General features: G+C 33.2%; 2 protein-coding genes and 2 long non-coding RNA genes across 7 annotated transcripts; 3 read left to right on the forward strand and 1 right to left on the reverse strand.

The window, feature by feature from the left end:
- The first annotated feature begins 510 nt into the window (after window positions 1–510).
- Window positions 511–6,010, forward strand: LOC129870917 (bHLH transcription factor RHL1-like). Its single transcript, XM_055945793.1, has 7 exons — window positions 511–876; window positions 1,052–1,144; window positions 1,487–1,633; window positions 1,784–1,849; window positions 4,680–4,748; window positions 5,308–5,339; window positions 5,926–6,010. The coding sequence occupies exons 1-7, from the start codon at window positions 511–513 to the stop codon at window positions 6,008–6,010; spliced, it is 858 nt and encodes a 285-aa protein (XP_055801768.1).
- LOC129870556 (uncharacterized) lies at window positions 5,627–12,192 on the reverse strand. 4 transcript variants are annotated; one of them, XM_055945378.1, is made up of 5 exons: window positions 12,042–12,192; window positions 11,627–11,764; window positions 11,429–11,504; window positions 10,392–10,444; window positions 6,212–6,301 (listed from the first exon to the last, which is right to left on the reverse strand). In XM_055945378.1, exons 1-4 carry the CDS (start codon window positions 12,123–12,125, stop codon window positions 10,437–10,439), a joined length of 306 nt encoding a protein of 101 aa, XP_055801353.1. In that variant the 5' UTR covers window positions 12,126–12,192; the 3' UTR covers window positions 6,212–6,301; window positions 10,392–10,436. The 4 variants fall into 4 exon arrangements, with proteins under 4 accessions (XP_055801350.1, XP_055801353.1, XP_055801352.1 ...); XM_055945377.1 differs by lacking the exon at window positions 6,212–6,301 and adding an exon at window positions 9,939–10,218; XM_055945375.1 differs by lacking the exon at window positions 10,392–10,444 and having other exon boundaries at window positions 5,627–6,301.
- Window positions 12,193–14,828: 2,636 nt separating this feature from the next.
- LOC129871096 (uncharacterized) lies at window positions 14,829–16,288 on the forward strand. The gene is made up of 3 exons (XR_008762186.1): window positions 14,829–15,339; window positions 15,435–15,482; window positions 16,184–16,288. It is a non-coding gene; the product is annotated as an uncharacterized LOC129871096 (long non-coding RNA).
- Window positions 16,289–18,081: 1,793 nt separating this feature from the next.
- On the forward strand, window positions 18,082–20,140 carry LOC129871097 (uncharacterized). Its single transcript, XR_008762187.1, has 2 exons — window positions 18,082–18,750; window positions 19,456–20,140. It is a non-coding gene; the product is annotated as an uncharacterized LOC129871097 (long non-coding RNA).
- The last annotated feature ends 709 nt before the right edge of the window (window positions 20,141–20,849 follow it).

Genomic DNA, 20,849 nt, shown 5'->3' on the forward strand with positions numbered 1-20,849 from the left:
CAGATGAAAAGAAATCACCTAATATTTTTCTATATCCATTCAAATTTGAGCAACCTCTTGATTCTCTTTCTGCTTCATTAACCATTACGCCACACCCTTTCTTAATTTAAATATGTATTTTTATGCAATAAATAGATAAAAAGATTTGTGTTGAATAATATGATTTAATAATCAATGAAATAGGTTGATAATTATGAATTATTATGTTCAAATATGAGCCAAAAGATTAGATGATAACTTTTCATCTATCTAAGCATTGGAGATATATAGAGTTATTGAATACATCGTTACTTGTGCTGGTAAGAAAAAATAGTTATTAATTAGTCGAGGTATAACCAAACTGACTCGAACAACAATTATTATAAAATGGATAAAACTTTTTAAATTTTTTCTTCTAAAAATATGCCAATCTGTTATTAATGGTAGGGTTTTGGGGTAGGGGGTGGGTTGCAACCTATATAAACAACATTCCACCACCAAACTTATGAGGAGAAAAAATAGAAAAAAACAATGCAAGCTATGAACTCATTTCAAAGCACCGGAGAAAATGGTGCTTCGTCCGGCGAACAAATGAGTCACGCTCATTTCGATCCTTCGTCGTCTCACGACGACTTTCTCCAACAGATTCTCTCTTCCGTTCCATCTTCTTCTCCCTGGCCTGAAATCTCCGGCGACGGTAACCCGTACAATTTCGACGACCATCAGTCAACTCTCTTGGCTTCCAAGCTCCGACAGCATCAGATCAACGGAGGTAGCTCCGCCGCCGCAGCTGCTAAAGCATTGATGCTTCAGCAGCAGCTTTTGCTTTCTAGAGGAATCGCCAGTAATGGCGGTGCTGGGATGAACGGCGATCAAAACGACGACGGTTTGAATCCGGTGAGTTTCATTTACCGAAAATTTCAGTTCAGTTGAGTGATTAATTAATTGGCTGAATTATAGTATATTAATGACAAATTAATTACCAAAAATTCAATTGAGTGACAGTTTAATCATGTTTATGGTTATAATTATCTGAATTATAGTAGATTAATGACGAATTAATTGTATACAGGGAAATGAGATTTCAGTTCAAGCTCTTTACAATGGATTCGCTGGATCTCTTGGTCAAACCTCTAATCAATCCCAGCATTTTCACCATTCTCAGGTCTGCATATGTATCATAATAGACGCACTAATTCATATTATCAATCAATTACAGTATTAATTTTTTCGTTAATTTATCGAAGAAATATATAGCCTCTCTGTCCGAGTAAAAGATCTGCTTGCACTCTATTCTTTCAGACTCTATATGTGAAATTACACTCGATTTGTTGTATTGTAATAAATTCTACTCATAGATACACATTTAGATACAAGCACAAACTGATATATTTCAATCAATTACAGAGGTCAATTATAGTAGAAATCAACTTTCCTTTGTATATAATTTTTTGTTCAATGCATTTCATTGACGAAGTTTATAAGTTAACGGTGTGTGAAAATATAGGCACAGAGTTTCGGAGCACAGGCGGCGGCGTTGACGATGAATCAAACGCCGGCGGCGAGTGGTTCAGCTGGTGGAGCGCAGCCAAAGCAACAGAAAGTTAGGGCTCGAAGAGGACAAGCAACTGATCCTCACAGCATTGCTGAAAGAGTATGTACTCGCACTCGTCTCATCAGTGTTGCAGTTATTTTAATTCAATTTTTGTTGCGTTGTGATGAGTGAGTTAGAATTTGATGGCGAATTTTGTGTGTTTGTTTCTGATTTGTTTTGTTGTGGCTCCGAAATTTTGGATGTGAGCAGTTACGGAGAGAGAGAATTGCAGAGAGAATGAAGTCTTTGCAGGAACTGGTACCTAATGCCAATAAGGTAAAATTTCTCACTCCTAATAATATAAATTAAAATTATTCTTTTTGTTTCTAATATTCCATCTTGATTTCTTTAAAATTTTGAAAATAAATATTGCGTTAAATAATATTCCTTCCGTTGTTTTTAAAATGACTTATTTTTTTAATCTGTTTAAAACATAATGGCCTATTTCTTTTTTTGATAACACTTAATTTCAGTTGTTTTACGTACCATGTTTCATAAGATGCAAGTATATTTTAGTACATTTGACATAACTTTAATTTAGGATCACAAGATTGAATTTTTATTTTATTTTTTTAAACTTCGTGTCAAATCAAACTACACGATTTTTTTAAACGGAGGGAGTATATCATAAAGTCAATAGCTTTGTATAATATGATATATGTTTATGACTACAAAATTAAAAGATATTTTGATACATTTGACATAACTTTAATTTTTAGGATTAAAAAATTAAAAAAATTCTTTTTATTTTTTTAAATTTCGTGTCAAATCAAACTAGAAAATGGAGGAACTATATCATAAAGTCAATAACTTTGTGTAATATGATATGCTTTCAAATACGGAGTAAATACATAGTTTGATTCTAAAAAGTTTAATACTCTACAATTAGTTTCATAAGTTGGACTCCATTTTATTCTACGTGACATTCTTTATTTTACTTTGCTCCAAAAACACTAATATACTTTTTTATTTTTGAAAATAACTATTTTCAAACAGTTTTGTTTCACCTTAATGAACCTCTATAACCAAAAGTATCTTAATTTGAGTAAAAATAGAGTTTAAGAAAATAAGAATGACTTTTGAATTGTGATCTTAAATTAAAGATAGGCAATGTATCAAAATATCTTTTGAGTCTTGTATGATCTTAAATAAGTTATGTAAAATGTTGAAATAAAGAGTTAACAAATATTCAAAGAATCAGTTTTTCATAGGTAAAAATTTAACTGCGCTAATATTTACACTAAATCATGTAAACTTACTATAATTAACTGATTTGATAAGGCGAGAATGTATGTTAATTATTCAGGATTAAACATTAAAATCGATGTATAAATACATATTATGCATTGAATTAGTATAAACATAGGATGCAAGTAATTTTTTTTAAATGTACTAAAAAGAAAATTAGGTCACTTCAATTTAAATAAAGGAAATATGATTTGTAGTACAGAAATGTTAGGACATATTTTAACTTTAAAATTAACATTTTATCTTAATGACAGTAATTTATAATCACTATTGAGGTGGATATGATGTTCTTTTTAATTTATTAAAATGGAAATCAGATTGGGAAACGTGTCAGGAATGAATATCGATTATATTATTACTTGGAATCAATCTGGAAATGAGATGCTGCGATCGTAATCCGCTGCTATAGTTAATTAAATCACTTGTGAGGCTTAATTCAACATCTATATATCTATTTAATCTATATATGCATGTTACCAAAAGGATCAATTCTTCGTATAAGTATTTTTATCTTTCTTTCGATCTCGTCTTTTAATATTTGTAGATTATATTCTTGACTAAATGAAAGTTAAATGGTGAGTCCAATAGAGATAGATACAATAATTTAAATTAGAAGCAGTAGTATATTGCTATAGCTACGATTTTGTAGTGATGATTAATTTGTGTAAACCATATTATAAGTTCAATATTTATGGTTCTCAGTCTAGAGTTTATTACACTATATTTTTTAAGATCATGAATACAATTCTATTATTTATTGTAGTTTAATGAATTTTCACATATAAATTTTTGTCATGTGTCAAAAATATTAAATTGGAGCCCGATCTGATGACTGATCAAGTAATATGTCAAATGTGTGTGGAGTGTATATATGATTCCAACTCAATATATTAGCAATGGTCATAAAACCGAACTCTCTGAGTTCACAGAGAGTATTTCTAGATAATATATTAGCAATGGTCATAAAACCGAACTCTCTGAGTTCACAGAGAGTATTTCTATTACACACTAATAATTATGCCTTAGGACATTGTGATAAATTATTTTATTAGCTAACTGTTATAATTATTGCAAAATGAACGATATAATATTAGGAACTAACGTGATTGTGATTTATGGAATGACAGACAGACAAGGCTTCAATGTTAGATGAGATCATCGACTATGTCAGGTTCCTCCAGCTCCAAGTCAAAGTACACACTCTCTCTCTCTCTTCACGTTTATTGTTCTTGGATTTAAAAATTGGAAACAGATCAATGCTTCCCAGTTGACAAATTGGGATGGAAAATGTTGTTGTAGTTGTTTCCAACTTTGTTTGTGAATGTGTATAAAGAAGATTGGTGGAGTCAAAATTTATAAAGAAGATTCAAAATATAAAGATAGCAAACACACAAATATGTTAAAAGGAATTTAAAAATATTCAACACCATTCAATTCCGTAAGTTGGTCTTAATCAACGTCATCGCGGAGAAAACTTTCTAACATTTTAGATACTCTTATTAGACTACTCCATTTTAGGGAAGCCAACTTAAGTCAAATTCGAGCTCCTGACCTAAATGGTGAAATAGATGTCCTTAACCAGCGAGCCGACGGAGCTCTTGATGTCAAGTGGTGTCATCACTTCTATTATATTAGACAAATATTTTGATGTGCAGGTTATCTGTTATACAAAAAAGTAAAAAAAAAGTTTTTTGACAAGCAGTATCGAGTGACATCCATTGCATGCCCTCCAAACGTGCGTCCGCTCATGGATAGAGAAGAGTGTAATAGAAGTCCTATTGGCCATTTCTATAAGATTATAACTCCATGGTGTTTCTGCTTCTCTGTTTTTCATTTTTCTCTTCTCCTCTGTGTTTAGGTTCTGAGTATGAGCAGATTGGGCGGTGCTGCAGCTGTTGCTCCCTTAGTTGCTGATAGGTCATCTGAGGTACTACATCATACCTTAGTTAAAATTTCAGTCATTTCGCATGTCTCCTATAATGGAATTGATAAGATTTCTCCACCTTAGTTAGAGTTCAGATGTGTCTGAGTTTGAGTCCTAAATTTGAACTAGTATACGGTCTTAATGGGCAAATTCCCTATCAAAGGTGATCACTTGCTGTAGTTTTAATTGGTTATTAATGGAGTACAATAAAGGGAAAAGAAAATAGAATCTCAATGGTCCAGTGCCCTATGCTAGAGGATTATACCTATTAGGCTTTCCATTTAAAGAAAAATCAACAGGGGATGAAAATGGCATAGTACTTTGATCAGTAGAGAAAGCATGGGAACAATTCTTGAACAGACAAAAATAACTCTAAATCTGTCGTCCTCAAATTCTCTGTCAGCAGAATGTGACAAACCACGTAAAGCTTCACGCGTGCACATCGTTTTTCCTCACCGCACCCTACTTTTCACCTCCAAGCTAAAAGCTTTCTCCTTTTATTTTTATTTATTTCAAAGAATGACATATTTTGTATTTTTTTATTCTTAAACTTTTCATTTAGGAAGCAATAAGATTTTTTGATATAATCACACGGTATCTTACTCGCCATTTTGATTAATTTGGGTCCGTGCTATAGTTTCTGTCAAGTAGCTCCTAATTTGTAGGGCTCAAACTCAAAAGGTGATGGTGTCCAATTAGGTCAGATCTACAGTGGACGTGAATTTAACAGTTGCTGTTCATATCTCATATACATATTAGCAAATGCACTAGATATTTAACTATAAACTTATTATTACATTATTAACTTGAGATCTTTGCGAGAATTTCTAAACTTCAAGTCATGAATCCACTTTTATATCCAATCATCTCACTTAGAGGCCCTGTTTGAGCTTATGAATTCCCACAACTACTTCAGGTTATCATTACATACAATAATAACTGAGTTTATAGTCAAATATTTAGGAAATATTTAAACATATATTCAAAGTGATCTAAACTAAAACTACCGAATTCACATAAACTCGTAACCGAAACTATGGATTCGCCCCAAATCTCACCACGTCCTCAGGAGTAACCTTAATAACAATCCATGTTCTTATTGCTGAAAAAATGTCTTGACATATTTAAGACTCTTTAACATTTCTGAACAATTAATAATTACTCCTAATTTGGTTTGCAGGGAGGAGGTGGTTGTGTACAAGGAAATGGAGGTCGGGGCGGCAGTAACGGAACGACGTCGTCTGCAAACAACGACAGCAGCATGACGATGACGGAGCATCAGGTAGCAAAGCTGATGGAAGAAGATATGGGATCAGCCATGCAGTATCTTCAAGGTAAAGGCTTATGCCTTATGCCAATTTCCTTAGCCACAGCTATCTCCACTTCCACGTGTCACTCCATGAAACCCAACAACAACCCACTACTACTGGGCGGAGGCTCCGCCATCAACGGCGGCGGTGGGCCGTCTTCTCCTACCTTATCGGCTTCCACTGTCCAATCAGCCACAATGGGCAATGGCGGGACTTGAGTTAGTCCTTCTATCCCAGTGCAACCCACTGTTTTTATTTAGAAGAAAACATCCATTTTATATTTCTCATTCTAGGATTTTTGAAATAATTTATAGTCGTATAAATATTTAATGACTTGTTTTAGAATATAAGTTTCAAAAGTTCTTTTTCCCCTTAAATGTTGTCTTCAATCAAAATATATGCATCACATAAAACAAAACAATAATAATATTTTCAATGAAATTTCACCAATGAGATCTAAGGAAGGTAGAATGTACACATATCCTTACCTTTACCTCGTGGAGAGGAGATTTCCGTAAGACCTTTGACTCGAGTACAACAAATCAAAATATAGATATGGAAGGAGAGAAACCGACAATGAAAAGAATGCGATAACTAAGGCACAATAAACACATATGATAAAGGAAATCAAAAGCGATACACTACAAGAATAAGGCTATTAATTACTATGACAAACAATACTCCACTACCCTCTATCCTTCAATTCTAATCTGTAACATCCACACCCTCCTGTTTAGTGTCATATCCTCGGTAAACTAGAGCTGTCATATCTATGTAATTACATTTCCCTAATACATCTTCGGCCTACCTATACCTCTCCTCGTACCTACTATATCCAACCTCTCGCACCTCCTCATTGGGGTCTCTGCTCATCACATGGCTAAACTATCTCAATCTCGCTTCCTATCTTGTCCACTATGAATACAACTCCCACCTTGTCTCAAATATCCTCATATTGGGAGCAAAACAAGATAGCGAATCTTGGAATACGGACTTATTAAAAAAAATTATATCAGTATAATTTTAGTAATTCCTAATTTGAACAGACATTAAACTACTGCTGAACGAATAGTATTGAGGGGATATTGAGGAATTTTTAATATGTAAGCTATTATGAAGGGATATGATTAAACGAGTGATTAAAACAATATTAGTATTTAACAGTTATCCAGAAATCCAGGATCTGGAAAAGTGAGGGAGCACTTATTAGTAATAAAAAAATAATTAGTTTGTGTATAGTACATTAGGAAATTTTATTCCTATACTTTATAATATCTTATTTAATGATTAAGCCTAATAATGGTTATAAAATAAAATAATGATTCCTTTGACTTTTGAAAAAGAACTAACTAGTTCTAATGAAAGAGGTTTCCTTTTGCTTTCTGAAGAGACACCTGGAAAACAGATCTTGTTGACATTTGTTTTTTCATTTGGGGAGAATATGAAGCCAAAGAACTTTTCTTCTTTGTTGATTTCTTGATAAAAGAAGAAAAAGGAAGATAGGATAAATATGCAGGATTTTTTTGCCAAAAGATTCCATTGATATGTTATTTTTTGTGTGAGAATTTTATAAATGTGCAAATCATAAGTAGAATACGACTTACAAGCGGCTAATACTAACAAACATATAAATAAATCGTATTCATCAACTGAGGCCGCAAGCGGTTCATTCGAATTACAAGTAGCACGATTGAATTTTTGGTGTTCTTATTTTGGGGTAAATAGGTAATTCTGTCCACGTAGTTTTCACCTCTACTATTTGATGGGGGTACCTACCAGCATGATTACCTAGTAACTCACATCACAGAGACTTGGGCAATAGGAATAAATCAGCTAGTGTATCTTTGACTGCATCGGAGTTTGAAACCTTGGTTAGTACTTACTCATGATTTTCACTCACTTCATTAATCGCTAGACTATAGCGTTGAATGCTCAACAGAGTGAGATAGCTAATGAGAACACAGGACTACTTGTAAAGACAAATTCCAATTGTTTCTGAAGCACAAAATCAAGAGTCTCTGGAGGTCACAATAACATGCAGCTAGCAAATGTGTGTTACTTCCTATACAAAAATGTAAACTATAGAGTTGGGGTGCACATTCCAAGACATTAATTTGTTCACTATAGTCATTTCTGGACTTCATACGCGATAATTCTTTCATGTAGCTAGGAGCTTAGAAAAATAATTGATCATGATATCACCTAAAATTTTCAGCAGAAGCAGTTTACCAATTGTCAAGAAGCATCACTGATAAAATCACACAATTCACAGGTCAAATGCTAGTAACATTGACAAATAGTGTGTTATCATATCAGCAGAAACACAGAGGGAGAGAAGAAATCTCCTAGCAAAATCTGCATCTTTAGATGTCTTGTTAGAACAACTAGTTTCATCATTAAAACCTATTTTATTAGAACAACTAGTTTCATTATTAAAACCTATGTTGCCGCTAGGTGTGCATCGGATCCTCCAAGAGTAATTCATTTTTTGGAGGAACCGACACGAGGGTCACAAAATTTTTGGAGAATCTGAGCAATATAGATTAGAACAAAGTCCCAAGAATGCAGGAGGAAGCTAAAGTTTGCTTGTTGCCTATGGTTTCCTTCTTTAACATTTGGTCTAAGTACACTATAAAGAGCTATTCATAAAAAACAAAGAATGCTCACATTAGAACAACATACCCAGTAAAATCCCACAAGTGGTGTCTGTGGAGAGTTGACTGTATGCAGACTTGACCCCTACCTCATGGAGGTAGAGAGATTGTTTCCGAAGGACCCCTGACTCAAGTGTAGCAGGGATTTACACTAGAGTTTCCTAAATACAATGGAAGGAAAATAGTACCTTTGAGAAAGCTCTTGATCATTCATATGCTGATAGAATAACGTGGTTCACAGTGATATGCAACTCTAAACTACACAATAATGACTTAACTCAAGGCAATTTAGTAAGTATTGGCTTAATGCATTCTATATTTTACGCACGAGCACCTAAAAGCTATGTTGCTCAAATTCTCTGAAAATACTGATGTCGCCGCACCTTTATTGGATCCTCAAAAATAAATATCTTTCAAGGATCTGACACACTCGATGACATTTTTGAAGGATCCGAGCAACCTAGTCAGGGCTACCAAATCCTTCTCCTTAGTTTCTAATGTTAATCTACCTCTAAGTAGCCATTGGAGTTTCTATTAATTTGTTTCCATCGCTCAAAATAACAGTCAAGTAACTCTCTTAAAATTCACATCCACCATTCACGTGTTTTATTGGGGATAAGTATTGTGCCTTTCTTCATTATGCCAACACTAACCTTAGGTACTTTTCTACATAGCATTTGTTCATTACAGTAGTTAGCAGACAAAGTCTATTGGAAACAGCCTCTCTATTTTACAAGGTAGGGGTTAGGTCGGCTTACACCCCAACCTCCCCAAACCCTACTAGTGGGATTACACAGGGTATGTTGTTGTTGTAGGAGTTAGCAGGCGAAGTAAAAACAGTTCAGTAAAAGTGATATATTCATCCACTTCTGCTAACATTTCATAGAGAGAGGAGTCACAATAACAAAAATTGTTTCCCTTGTTTTTCATTATGAATACAGAAAAGCTTCCTTTAGTTTCTGATTCAATCGCACAAAATCAAAATGGTTTCACCTGTTATAAATCAATCAACTACCATCATAGTAGCATTTTGACAGCATGTAAACATGTTCAACTTTGATCTGTTGATACTACAACAACATACCGAATGTAATCCCACAAAATGGAGTTTAGGGAGGGTAGGTGTACGCAGACCTTACCCTACCCTGGAGGTAGAGAGATTTTCTCCGATAGACGCTCGGCTCAGTGAAACACAGATAAAAGAAGTTCATACAAGGAAACAATAGAAATGAAGAAGTCATGGCAAAATACTATAGAAAGTATGACAAAGCAGTCTACCCAGTAACTATAACGATCTGCTGATACTGGTTGTGTTAAATGACCCACAGATTTGACCATATAAGCACAGAAGCAAAACAACAAAGATCCTAATCCAAATAAATACCATTCTGTATACTAAACTGAAAAGAATAGCAGAAAAATACTTCACTCAAGAAACTGTATAACTATCAAAGTTAAACTCCTGTTCCGAAGGCAAGGCAGAGACTCCAAGCTACATTTATTTTCACTCTGCAAGTAAAATATAGTCTCAGGATCTTCTAAGCTCGTGTAGAAAAGGCCACCAATATGAAAAGAAGCAGACTACTCAAATGGTTGATCCTTAGGAATTCAGCATGTTTAGTACTCCTATTCTTATATGGAAATTATGAACATTCAAAGAAATAATCAGCCAACAATTTTACCACGACAATGAGTTATGCACTAGTCTCTTCCTGAAAAGCCAAGATTTAAACCCCTGCAAGATAATTCAACCAAGCCATAAACCCATCAAAACACTCTTCACGCACTCATCAAACAAATTGAGAAAAGGAGAGACCAATAAGCAATTAATTCTCACTAATCAAGACTTGCTATCAATCACTCACATGCAAATTTTACAGGCAAACTCAAAACACCAATTAGGATAGCAGCCATGTAAAAGTAACTAGATTTCAGAACTACAAATGCACAATTAATATGGTGCTTGCACACACACATATCTCCTTTATACTATTTTTCTTTTTTGATATGAACTTGATCGACCCCTCCACCCCCCTCCAACAAACACATTCCTTGGAGTCTAGCAGTTACTTTTATGCTTTGCTCCTTATATAACTCAGATCCCAAACCTTGTTGTTGGAGGTGGAGGACCCTTTGCACCAGGCCATGTCTCTCTTGAGCTCATTTATACCAGTGTTATCAAAAGCGAAAAGCGCAAAAAAGCTCCAAGGCTTGATGGGGCTTAAAGCACAAAGTGTGGGCTTAAATGATGAAAGGCCCAAATGGAGGGAAAAAAAAATACAATTATGTATGTATAGTCCAAGACTAATAATTATCAGCATGAATAACAAATACAACAACAAGAACATACCCAGTGTAATAAATTTAAGAAAATTACGATAAAGTGAAATATCAATCGTTTAGTCTCACTTCTTCAAGATTATGCCCATTGGCAAGGAAGGATATGTTTTAGAGACTTGACGACGACACTAAGGTGCCTGCTAAGCGTGGTGAAGCGCTCAACATGATTTCCTTTGACAATACTGATTTATACTAACTTATGCAAATTTTAGAAGTGAAATAAGAGTTGCTCATTCACTATAAAAATGCAAACTTTACCAATTTGAACGCAATATCTAGAAAATTCGACAGCCTATATCAAACACAACAATAGTCATATGCAGCTATCAACATGACCAAAAGGGTACAAAAATATAAAGTTGAGGAAGTAACAACACACCTCTCCTTGACTCAGTATCATCCAAAAGTCTCTGAACCCTCTTCTTACCACAATACTGCCTATCAAAATGCTTAACCTATGCAGACCAAAACAGACACAAATAAACACCAATACATCAAGAAAAAAGCTAAAATCCCACAATCCATAAGGAAAAAAAATGAAAAAAGAACCCAAACTTTTTAGTTTTAATGACCTTACCCAAGTAGGTCGACATTGTTTCACATATTCCTCCCTGGTTTTCTTGCATTCAACAGGGTATAAAAGCCCAACTGTCGCGATTTCTGTAGGTTTCTTGCTGGATTCTTTCTCCAGGCATGAATAAAATGCATCTCTTGCCTTTAAAATAACTTCAATTAGCTCTATCAAGATCAGGGGCGAAGCCAGAAATTTTACAAAAGGGGTGTTAAAATATAAAAAATAAATACACACACCTAAACAATAACGGGAGTCAAGGGGTATCACTTCGCCGACTCATTAGCTTAGTCTCAAACAAACATTATCAACAACCCATAAACTCAAAATATTAACTCCGCCCCTAAGCAAGATTGATCAAAATGTACATTTTTGGACCATAAATAACAAAAAATGAGCAAAAAATGGAGAAAAATTGTACCTTGTAGCAAGAAATTCGAGCTTGTGAGAGAACATCTGTATGGATTTTATCAGTATTTTGTGATGAATAGGCTTCCAACGCCATTGACAAGTGACAGCCAAAAGAGGAAGCTAAGGGAAGAAAGCAAATACAGTGATAGAAATGAAAGAAAGCTTTAGTTTGGGTCGATAGGATTTTTACTAGCCCAAATATTATGGGCCAAAGAGACTAGACAAATGGGCTATTTGAAATTTTTTGCAAGCCCAGCTTCAGATTCTATATTTTTCAATTTCAGCCCCTTAGGTGAAATTTGATCGGTCCATTGAAAATGACCAATACTTTCTATGACAAACGTTGTTTTTTAGCGTTTTGGGATCATGAATACGAATTCATGATTATGGATATTTTTTAAATACATACTGATTTTCGTGAATTTAATTGATAGACTCTGATTGACTTGAAATTTGATTCATCCATTGAAAATTGTTTGGTGATCAATACTTGACATGACAAACATTATTTTTTCGGAAAAAGGGCCTAAAATGTCTTTGAACTATTGGAAATGGTTCAAAAATACCTCTCATCCATCTATTGGCCTAAAATGCCTTGACATCCATCTTTAAGTCCAAAAATGATATTTTCTTTAACGAAAAAGGCTATGAGGGGCATTTTTATATCATTTTCAATAGTTCGAGCACATTTTAGACCATTTTCCGTAATTAAAATTATGTTAAATAAATTTTGATTTATAATTAATTTTAAATAATTAAATTGTAACCAATAAATGACTACCACGTGTTTAAAAAAATTATTCAAATTATTTAATTAAAATTTTATTATATAAAATTTGATTTATAATTAAATAATTAAATTATAAATCAAAATTTATTTAACACAATTTTAATTACAAAAAAGGGTCTAAAATGCCCTCGACTATTGAAAATGGTACAAAAATACCCCGCATGCCCTTTTTCGTTTAAGATAATGTCATTTTTAGACCTAAAGGTTGATGTCAAGGATATTTTAAGCCCAATAGATGAATGAAGGATATTTTTATACCATTTTTAATAATTCAAAGATATTTTAATCCCTTTTCTATTTTTTTTTTTTTGGAATCATGAAAAAGAATTCATGAATATCTATAGATGCTTATGGTGTGTATTATTACATGCTGGCTGATATTTGTGGATTTGATTAATGAATTTCGATTGACTTGAAATTTAATTGATTTATCAAAAATGATCTGGTGATCAATCCTTGTCATGAAAAAACGTCATTTTAGATGTTTTAGGATCATGAATTCATGATTATGGTTTCGTGTGTATTAGTATATGTTGTTTGGGATCATGAATTCTTGATTATGGTTTTGTGTGTATTAGTATGTTTTGCTAAGTCTAATCACTGTTTTGGATAAAGTGATTAACTTAAGCTTGTCCAATCACTGTTTTGGATAAAGTGATTAACTAAAGCACATTGGTTAAAGTGTAAATCATTTTTATAGTCACTATACTTAGAAAAAATAAACGCACACACAACTTGTAAAGTTATATTTATGATTTTACAAAGAGTAATAGTAGAAAATATAGTTCAAATTATATTTTTGAATATTTTTCTTAATATATGTGCATTGCCTGATAAATTCAGTTAATATGAAATAAAAAGAATACTTTATTTATGGCAAATTTTTAACACAAATTTAAATTTTATCGAATCTTGATATGAATATCAAACATTAAAGAAATGGTGCATAAAATGCTCGATATAGACAGATATTTAGGAGTCATTTGGTATCTGATTTAGTGGTGAGCTATGCATGGATAGTATAATATATGGATATTGTGATATAATAAATATACTCATATTAATTATTATTTGTTAAGAAATTTCTAAAATCTAAAATAAATGAACACAACAGGCCCCACTCACCAATCCCATTTTGAAAAATGGGCACAACGGGCCCCACTTACCAATTTCCAAAAACGTCAGCTAAATGAACTTGTTTTGTACTTTGTCATTGGATTTTCTGTACCAAAAATCAAACAAAGTGGTGAAAAAATGCATTTCTACTGGTCACGTGACATTTTAACCACCATTAAATGTGTAGGGTTAGTGTTCATCATCATCCTAAAATATTCAAAAAATAAAATAAAAATATCCTTAAATAATATAAAATTAAATAAAAACATCTTTCATTAATAATTTAGTCCACAAAATATTATATCGAATGCTCAAGTTGAATTCAAATTCAGTTAACATTGAAAAAAAAAAAACCCATCCTCCGCCTTAAAATTGTGAATTCGAGCTAAAAGAACAAGGAGAGTGCACAAAAGGGTTTCTTTCTACTGCTAGACCTACTTTTTTCCTCTTTGAGATATCTGAATTCAGTGGCCATTGGTTTTTTCTTCTACTTTATAAGTAAAAAGTTCTTTTTTTATGGGAGATGTATAGCAGCAATGAGAGAGAGGGACTGACAGAAGAGAGTGAGCATACACAAGTATTTGTATAAATATTTTTATTTTTTAGTGATAGTTATATAATTTTGGGTGTGCTCACTTTTCTTTCTGTCAATCCATATCCTCATTCATTCCTCTCTTGCCTTTTCCCTTTTTGTTGCTTCTATCTCCAAAAAGGATTTGGTTAATTATTCGTTGATTCAAATGTGCGTGAGTTAGATGTAGAACATTATGAAATTGTTTGATTCTTATGTGCTGTTGGTGTTAAAAGGGGAGAACTGCGATGAGTTAAACCCTAATATGAGAGGACTGGATTGATCTAACCTATGGCGTATACCAGGTAGACTTACAAGTTCTGGTTTTGAATTTGGGAATTAGTGGGTGGAGCTACGTAGCAAAAGCAATTTATTTGATATTAATTATCAAATTTCTTAATGAAAATTCTGCTTTTGCATTTTTCAAAACGATGTCAAAAGCGCATTGATTATTGCCTCTATGACTCTCCATAGAAGTTAGTGATTTCATAATGTGTGATCATATATATATCATTTGATCTTTTTTTATTTTAATTGAACTCGCAAACTAGTCTAGAAAAATAAAAAATAAAATAAAAATGGATACAATGAATTTAGATAGGCAAAAAGGTTGTAACTTTTGAGGAATTCTCTCTTTTTTAGCAGCTAGACATAGCCATGACACTGGCCAGAAAAAAAACTCACATTGACTATTGACCCAATTTTTTGATATTAATATCTTGTTTCTTTTCTAAAGTTTAAGTCTTTAATTATTCTTGATGGGGTTTTTTCTTTATTGGAAAATACACAACAGCAGCAGATCAAGAAATGTAAAGTTTCCAGTTTTGAGAGGTTTTGGAGATGTTCCTTTTTATTTGTCTTATAATGAAACACACAATTAAATACTAGTAGTATTTTATTGTTAATAAGCGTGACTTTTGATGCAGTAATAAGTATATTATCTCTGATGGAGAGGACGGACATGGATTTGGAAGGTAATCCTGTTTACTGTTCTCATTTTAACAGAAAAAAGCTACAAATATTCTTTCTTTTTTTCAGAATAAAAAAAATTGATACTATTAGCGGAGAATATATCGGAAACAATCTATATTGCTTTACGGGTGAAATTTGCCTACATTTTACCAATTTTAAAGCCCCACCCGTAAAATTAACCTGAGCAAGAGTGGAGCCAGGTAAGTGAAGGATTCATCCTAATCTCCTTCAATAAAAAATTGTATTTTTTATACAGGTTGAACTCTTTTGACTTGTTTGTATGCTTAATTTTCATATTTTGAATCTTTTAGTGAAACTGAGTATTTGTTGTTCTAAAATTGGTAGTGCTATTTTTCTTCTTCTCTAAAACTCATTAGTTTCTCGTTCTTTCTTCTTTTTCGTTTTTGTTTTTGTTATTTGGGGGTTCTTACTTTTTTCTATTTTAAAAATATTATCTTCATTTTCAAGATGAATATCAACTTGTTGTATAAGAACCCTTTTGGAAATTTTAACAAAAAAGCTGTCTTTTTTTTCTGTACAGGATGATAAAATCTGTGTTTTAAGTTGATTTATTTATTGAAAATGCTAGGGATTTGTTTATTTCTATATGTGGGTTCATGTTATATTTTATGTAGGTTTTTGATGAGCTAATTTCTCTTCAATATTATGAAGTAATTATAGATACTTTTTGGTTCTTTTGCAGAGGGCAAGGAAGAAAATTAGTAAAGAATGGAACTTTGAATATTTCTATCAATGGAAGTTGAAAAAGTTCCACTTACAGGTTAGGAGTTTCTTCAAATTGGGAGCTTTTATATTTGATAAACTTTGAAGTTGTTATTTTTTCTCAATAAAAATGCAGTTCCCCATTAGGACCATGTCATATGATGTTTAGAATGTGGTTTAGGGTTTAATTCTAATGGTTAAGTTGTGTTTTGGGCTACGTAGCTCGGAGTTTCTAAAAATGTTATTGCACTTATGTCGAATCCTCTAAAAGTAGTGTCACACGCACTCTTTGACATTTTTGAAGAGTTCCAGCATATAGGTTTTGGGCGTATAGAAAGCTGCTAACTTTAACATATAATCCTTTTTGTTATTAGTGTGGCTACAACATTCTAATTTATTGTGCATGTTCTCCATTGATAATTTCAAGTTTGTATCTTTTAAAATTGGGTTATTGGCTTTGAACTATTCTGTTTGAAAAAAGAGTAGAGATGATGTACATAGATTTCCAAAAAAAAATTAAGCGGATTATGGTCTTACTGAAGTGATAACTTTGTTCAAACAGATCTATTTGACTAGTCAAGATTTGGGGATTTAGTTTCGACCTAAGTTGCACGGACTCTTCACTTTCGATGACGTACCCGCGTCGGATTCTCCAAAAATATACTACTTTGAAAGAATCCGACACACACCCGTTGACATTTGTGAAGAGTCCGAGCAACATAGATTTTGACTATTTTTGTTTTTGGTGGAATTAGTTATACCATAGAGACATGTTATTGTAACTTGAGGCAGTAAAGATGTTTATCTTTACTAATAAATCGAGGGATTTGTTGTATAGTGGGACTTCGCGAGGACCTAGTTGCATTTTGCATAAAAAAGAAATTGTTGGAGTAGATGTAACCAGGAGGTCACGGGTTCAAGCCTTGGAAACAGCCTCTGGCAGAAATGCAAAGTAAGGCTGCGTACAATAGACCCTTGTGGTCGGGCCCTTCCCCGGACCCTGCGCATAGCGGGAGCTTAAGTGCATCAGGTTGCCCTTTTTTTTGGAGTAGATGTTGAGGCACATTCAGGATTTAAGCTTAATGGATCCTGAATGTGCCTCGGCATATATGAAGTCCAACTCCATAGTGTTTTCCATAAAATATGGTGAAGGGGAAATGGTAAAAAGGAGAAGGCTAGAGGAAGAACACTGATATAGAATTGATATTTCCTCTTCTTGCTTGGTTTTCTCAAATGAACCATGAATATGAAGTACATGAACCTTCTAATAAGCATGTGTTCTAATTAAATTAATCAGCTTTATTTGTTTAACTTCCATCTTAACTTGGGACTCCATCAAATGTTTAACTTCCATCTTAACTTGGGACTCCATCAAAAGAGGAAATCTTGCAAAGTCTTCATACCTTAATGTGGCCATAAAAAATATGTGACTTACTTGGTTTGGTTTGCACTGCTTTTTCGGTTTTGTCATTTGCTATTCACATGCATCTCTTAATGGTCCCTTTGTCCAAATTAGATCTAATTGACTACCCAATAGTTGGGGATTTAGTTTTGATTGAACAAATATAGCATTAAGAAGTTGAAACTTTCATTTTTGTCTTGGTGGATTTAGATTGTTTGTTTTGATTATTGAAGTCAGCTTTGGATGTTTAATGGATGGTGTTAACGGTTAATAGTGGTAAATGGAGAAGGGCAACCAAGATCCAAAAAAAATATATGAACCAACTAACAAACCTGCATAGTAATTAAATTAATCTACTTTATTATCCAACACTTACCTTAAACTTGTTTTATCTTGCATAATCTGGCAAAGTCCTCATACTTCCATGCCTTAGTAAATATGTCAGTGAAGCGATCATAGTCTTGATACAAGTGAGTTCTACTTCTTTCTTCTTGATGCCTCCAGATTACATAGAATATTGTATTGATGATATACTGTTTTTATGTCTTCCATGAAAATAGAAGCCAGTGTTACTTTTTGTATCTTAGATGTGCTAAAGTTGATTTTTTCCATCTTCGTATGTGATGTGGACCTTGGTGGCCCAACAAAAGCTATATATGTGATGTGTTTTACTCTTAAGCAAGTGCAATCAAGCAGAAGATATAAAATACCAGCATTCATCATGAAGGTCGAATAAAATGGTTTAAAACAAACTGCTGCAATGCAATATATAAACTCTGGCTCCACGAAGCATATCAGGCCTTGTGCATGTTAAAAATCTCAAGCTTCCCGAAGATACTTCTATAGAGTACTGAGGCCACTTTCTTACGATAATTTTTGACCCATAATCAATGGGGTCATTCATTGACTTGCTATTCTGCATTAAAGTTATCTTGTATCTAGCTTGCATAAGCTTCTTGAGATGAATGCATCAACATATTGCTTCACTCCACTGCTAAGATATTATAAGATATGTGATCACTGTTAGTCATCTCAAATATTCATGCCATCACTTGTTTGAATTCACTAAATATTTTTTAATTACGCACACCTCGATCATTTCATCGGGTACTGATACCTCTACAGCATATATACCGGCGTATCAGGTAACTCTGTCTTTCAAAGCTTAACAAATGGGAACAAAACACCTAATGTTTTTTTGCCTCCACTGAGGTTTGAACCTGAGATTTTATAGTTCTCCTCCCACTTAATTGACCACTATTAGGCACACCCTTGGGTGAAATTCATTTGAACATATTTAAACTATTGATGGTTGTGGTTGTTGTCTACACCGTATGTGACACCACACAATGTTGACTAGTGTTGAGCCAAGAGATTCCTTTGGATCATTATAGCGCTCGTTGAACAGTTGAGTAGAAGTAAGTAGGTTACAAGACATGGACAACCCAAATCAATCTATCTCCGTAGGAGACAGGACGGGAAACTGTTAAATCTTTCAGAAAAGAATTCACTCCCTCATCAATTATTATTAAATGATAGAAATACCTCTATTTCCATTTTCTTCATCAAAAAGTGTTCTTATGTGTATAAATGGTAAAATTTGAAATCCATGGTCTTGAATATGCTTTAATCCCTATAAGGCATCTTTCAATTTCAAAACTTAGTCTTTATGCCCTTTGGTTATGTATCACACATGTTGTTGAGTATAAACATCGTCTTCGTCAAGTTAGTTTTTAGAAAAATATGACTTAACATCCATTTAATGAACCATTAATCAATTTGTGCTGCCCAAGAAAAGCAAACCATAGGAACAAAAACCATATAACTAGATATTGTGTGTTTCTTTATAGGGAAGAAGAAAGAATATCAGTGACAAGAATATTAGAGAGTTTTAACTTTAGCCCTGTCATTGGCATAAAGGTTCTCATGGAGAAATCTCTGATTATGGTTTCACAAGGTCAGATTTTAGTGCATCAATTGATTCAAGAACTTGGATTTTACACAAGAAGTTAATGTCAGCAGTGCAGCTTTCACACAAATGAGCAGACTAAGGTGTCTCAGTATCCAGACTACAAATGTTCCTTTTTGTTTTCTTGCTCTTTAATTTGTTTCATTATGACAGGTTCTAGGAAAATTGAAATAACATCAACCTTAGCCAATCACAGAAGCTAGTAAGGACCCTGGATTTTTTCAGGTACCTCTAATCTTGAAAGGTTGGTTCTTGAAGGATGCACAAATATGGTTCAAGTCAATTTTTAGATTCAAGTATCTTGAAAGGTTGGTTCTTGAAGGCTGCACAAATTTGGTACAAGTCAATTTTTAGATTCAAGTGTCTTAAGAATACTTGCTCTATGAGGTTGATCAAGACTCGAAAAATTATCAGATGACACGGGACACGAAACAGGAATTTGGTATATTTTTTCAGTTTTTCGTGATCATTAGCCTATTAATATTCTGTAAATATACTTTTTTGCTCCAAATTTGGCTGGACTATGCGTAATTACCTAGTGAATGATACTTATAGCTTTTGTAAAAGTTCACGCCACTTTTTTAGTGTTTAGGGGTCACGAAACATGAATTTGGTGTTTTCCTTAATTTTTTGTGAGCTAATATGATTATTCTGTAAATACGCATGTCTGGAATGTTTTTGCTCCAAATTTTGTAGCAACCATCTGTAATTACCTAGTAAATAATATTTATAGCTTTTATAGAAATTCACGCCACTTTTTTAGTATGTAGGGGTCACAAAACAGAAATTTGGTGCTTTTCTTAATTTTTTCTGAGCATTAGCTTATGAATTGTAAATATTCCCGTCCCAAATTTTTTTGCTCCAAATTTGGTAAGATCATACGTAATTACCTAGTAAATGATATTTATAGCTTTTATAGAAATTCATACCACTTTTTAGTGTTTAGTTGTCACGAAACAGAAATTTGGTTTTTTTCTCTATTTTTCATGATTAGCTTATGAATATTCTGTAAATATTTCTGTCTAAATTTTTTTTTCCAAAATATGGTAGGATCATCCGTAATTACCTAGTGAATGATATTTATATCTTTTATGGGTCACGAAAAAAGAATTTAGTGTTTTTCTCAATTTATCGCGAACAATACAATATGAATATTTTGTAAGTATTTCTGTTCGAAACTTTGGTATATTTCTCAGTATTTTAGTGTTTAGGGGCCACGAAATAAGAATTTGGTATATTTCTCAGTTTTTCGTGACAATTACCTATGAATATTTT

Source organism: Solanum dulcamara, chromosome 10, assembly GCF_947179165.1.
Source record: "Solanum dulcamara chromosome 10, daSolDulc1.2, whole genome shotgun sequence".
NCBI lineage: Eukaryota > Viridiplantae > Streptophyta > Magnoliopsida > Solanales > Solanaceae > Solanum > Solanum dulcamara.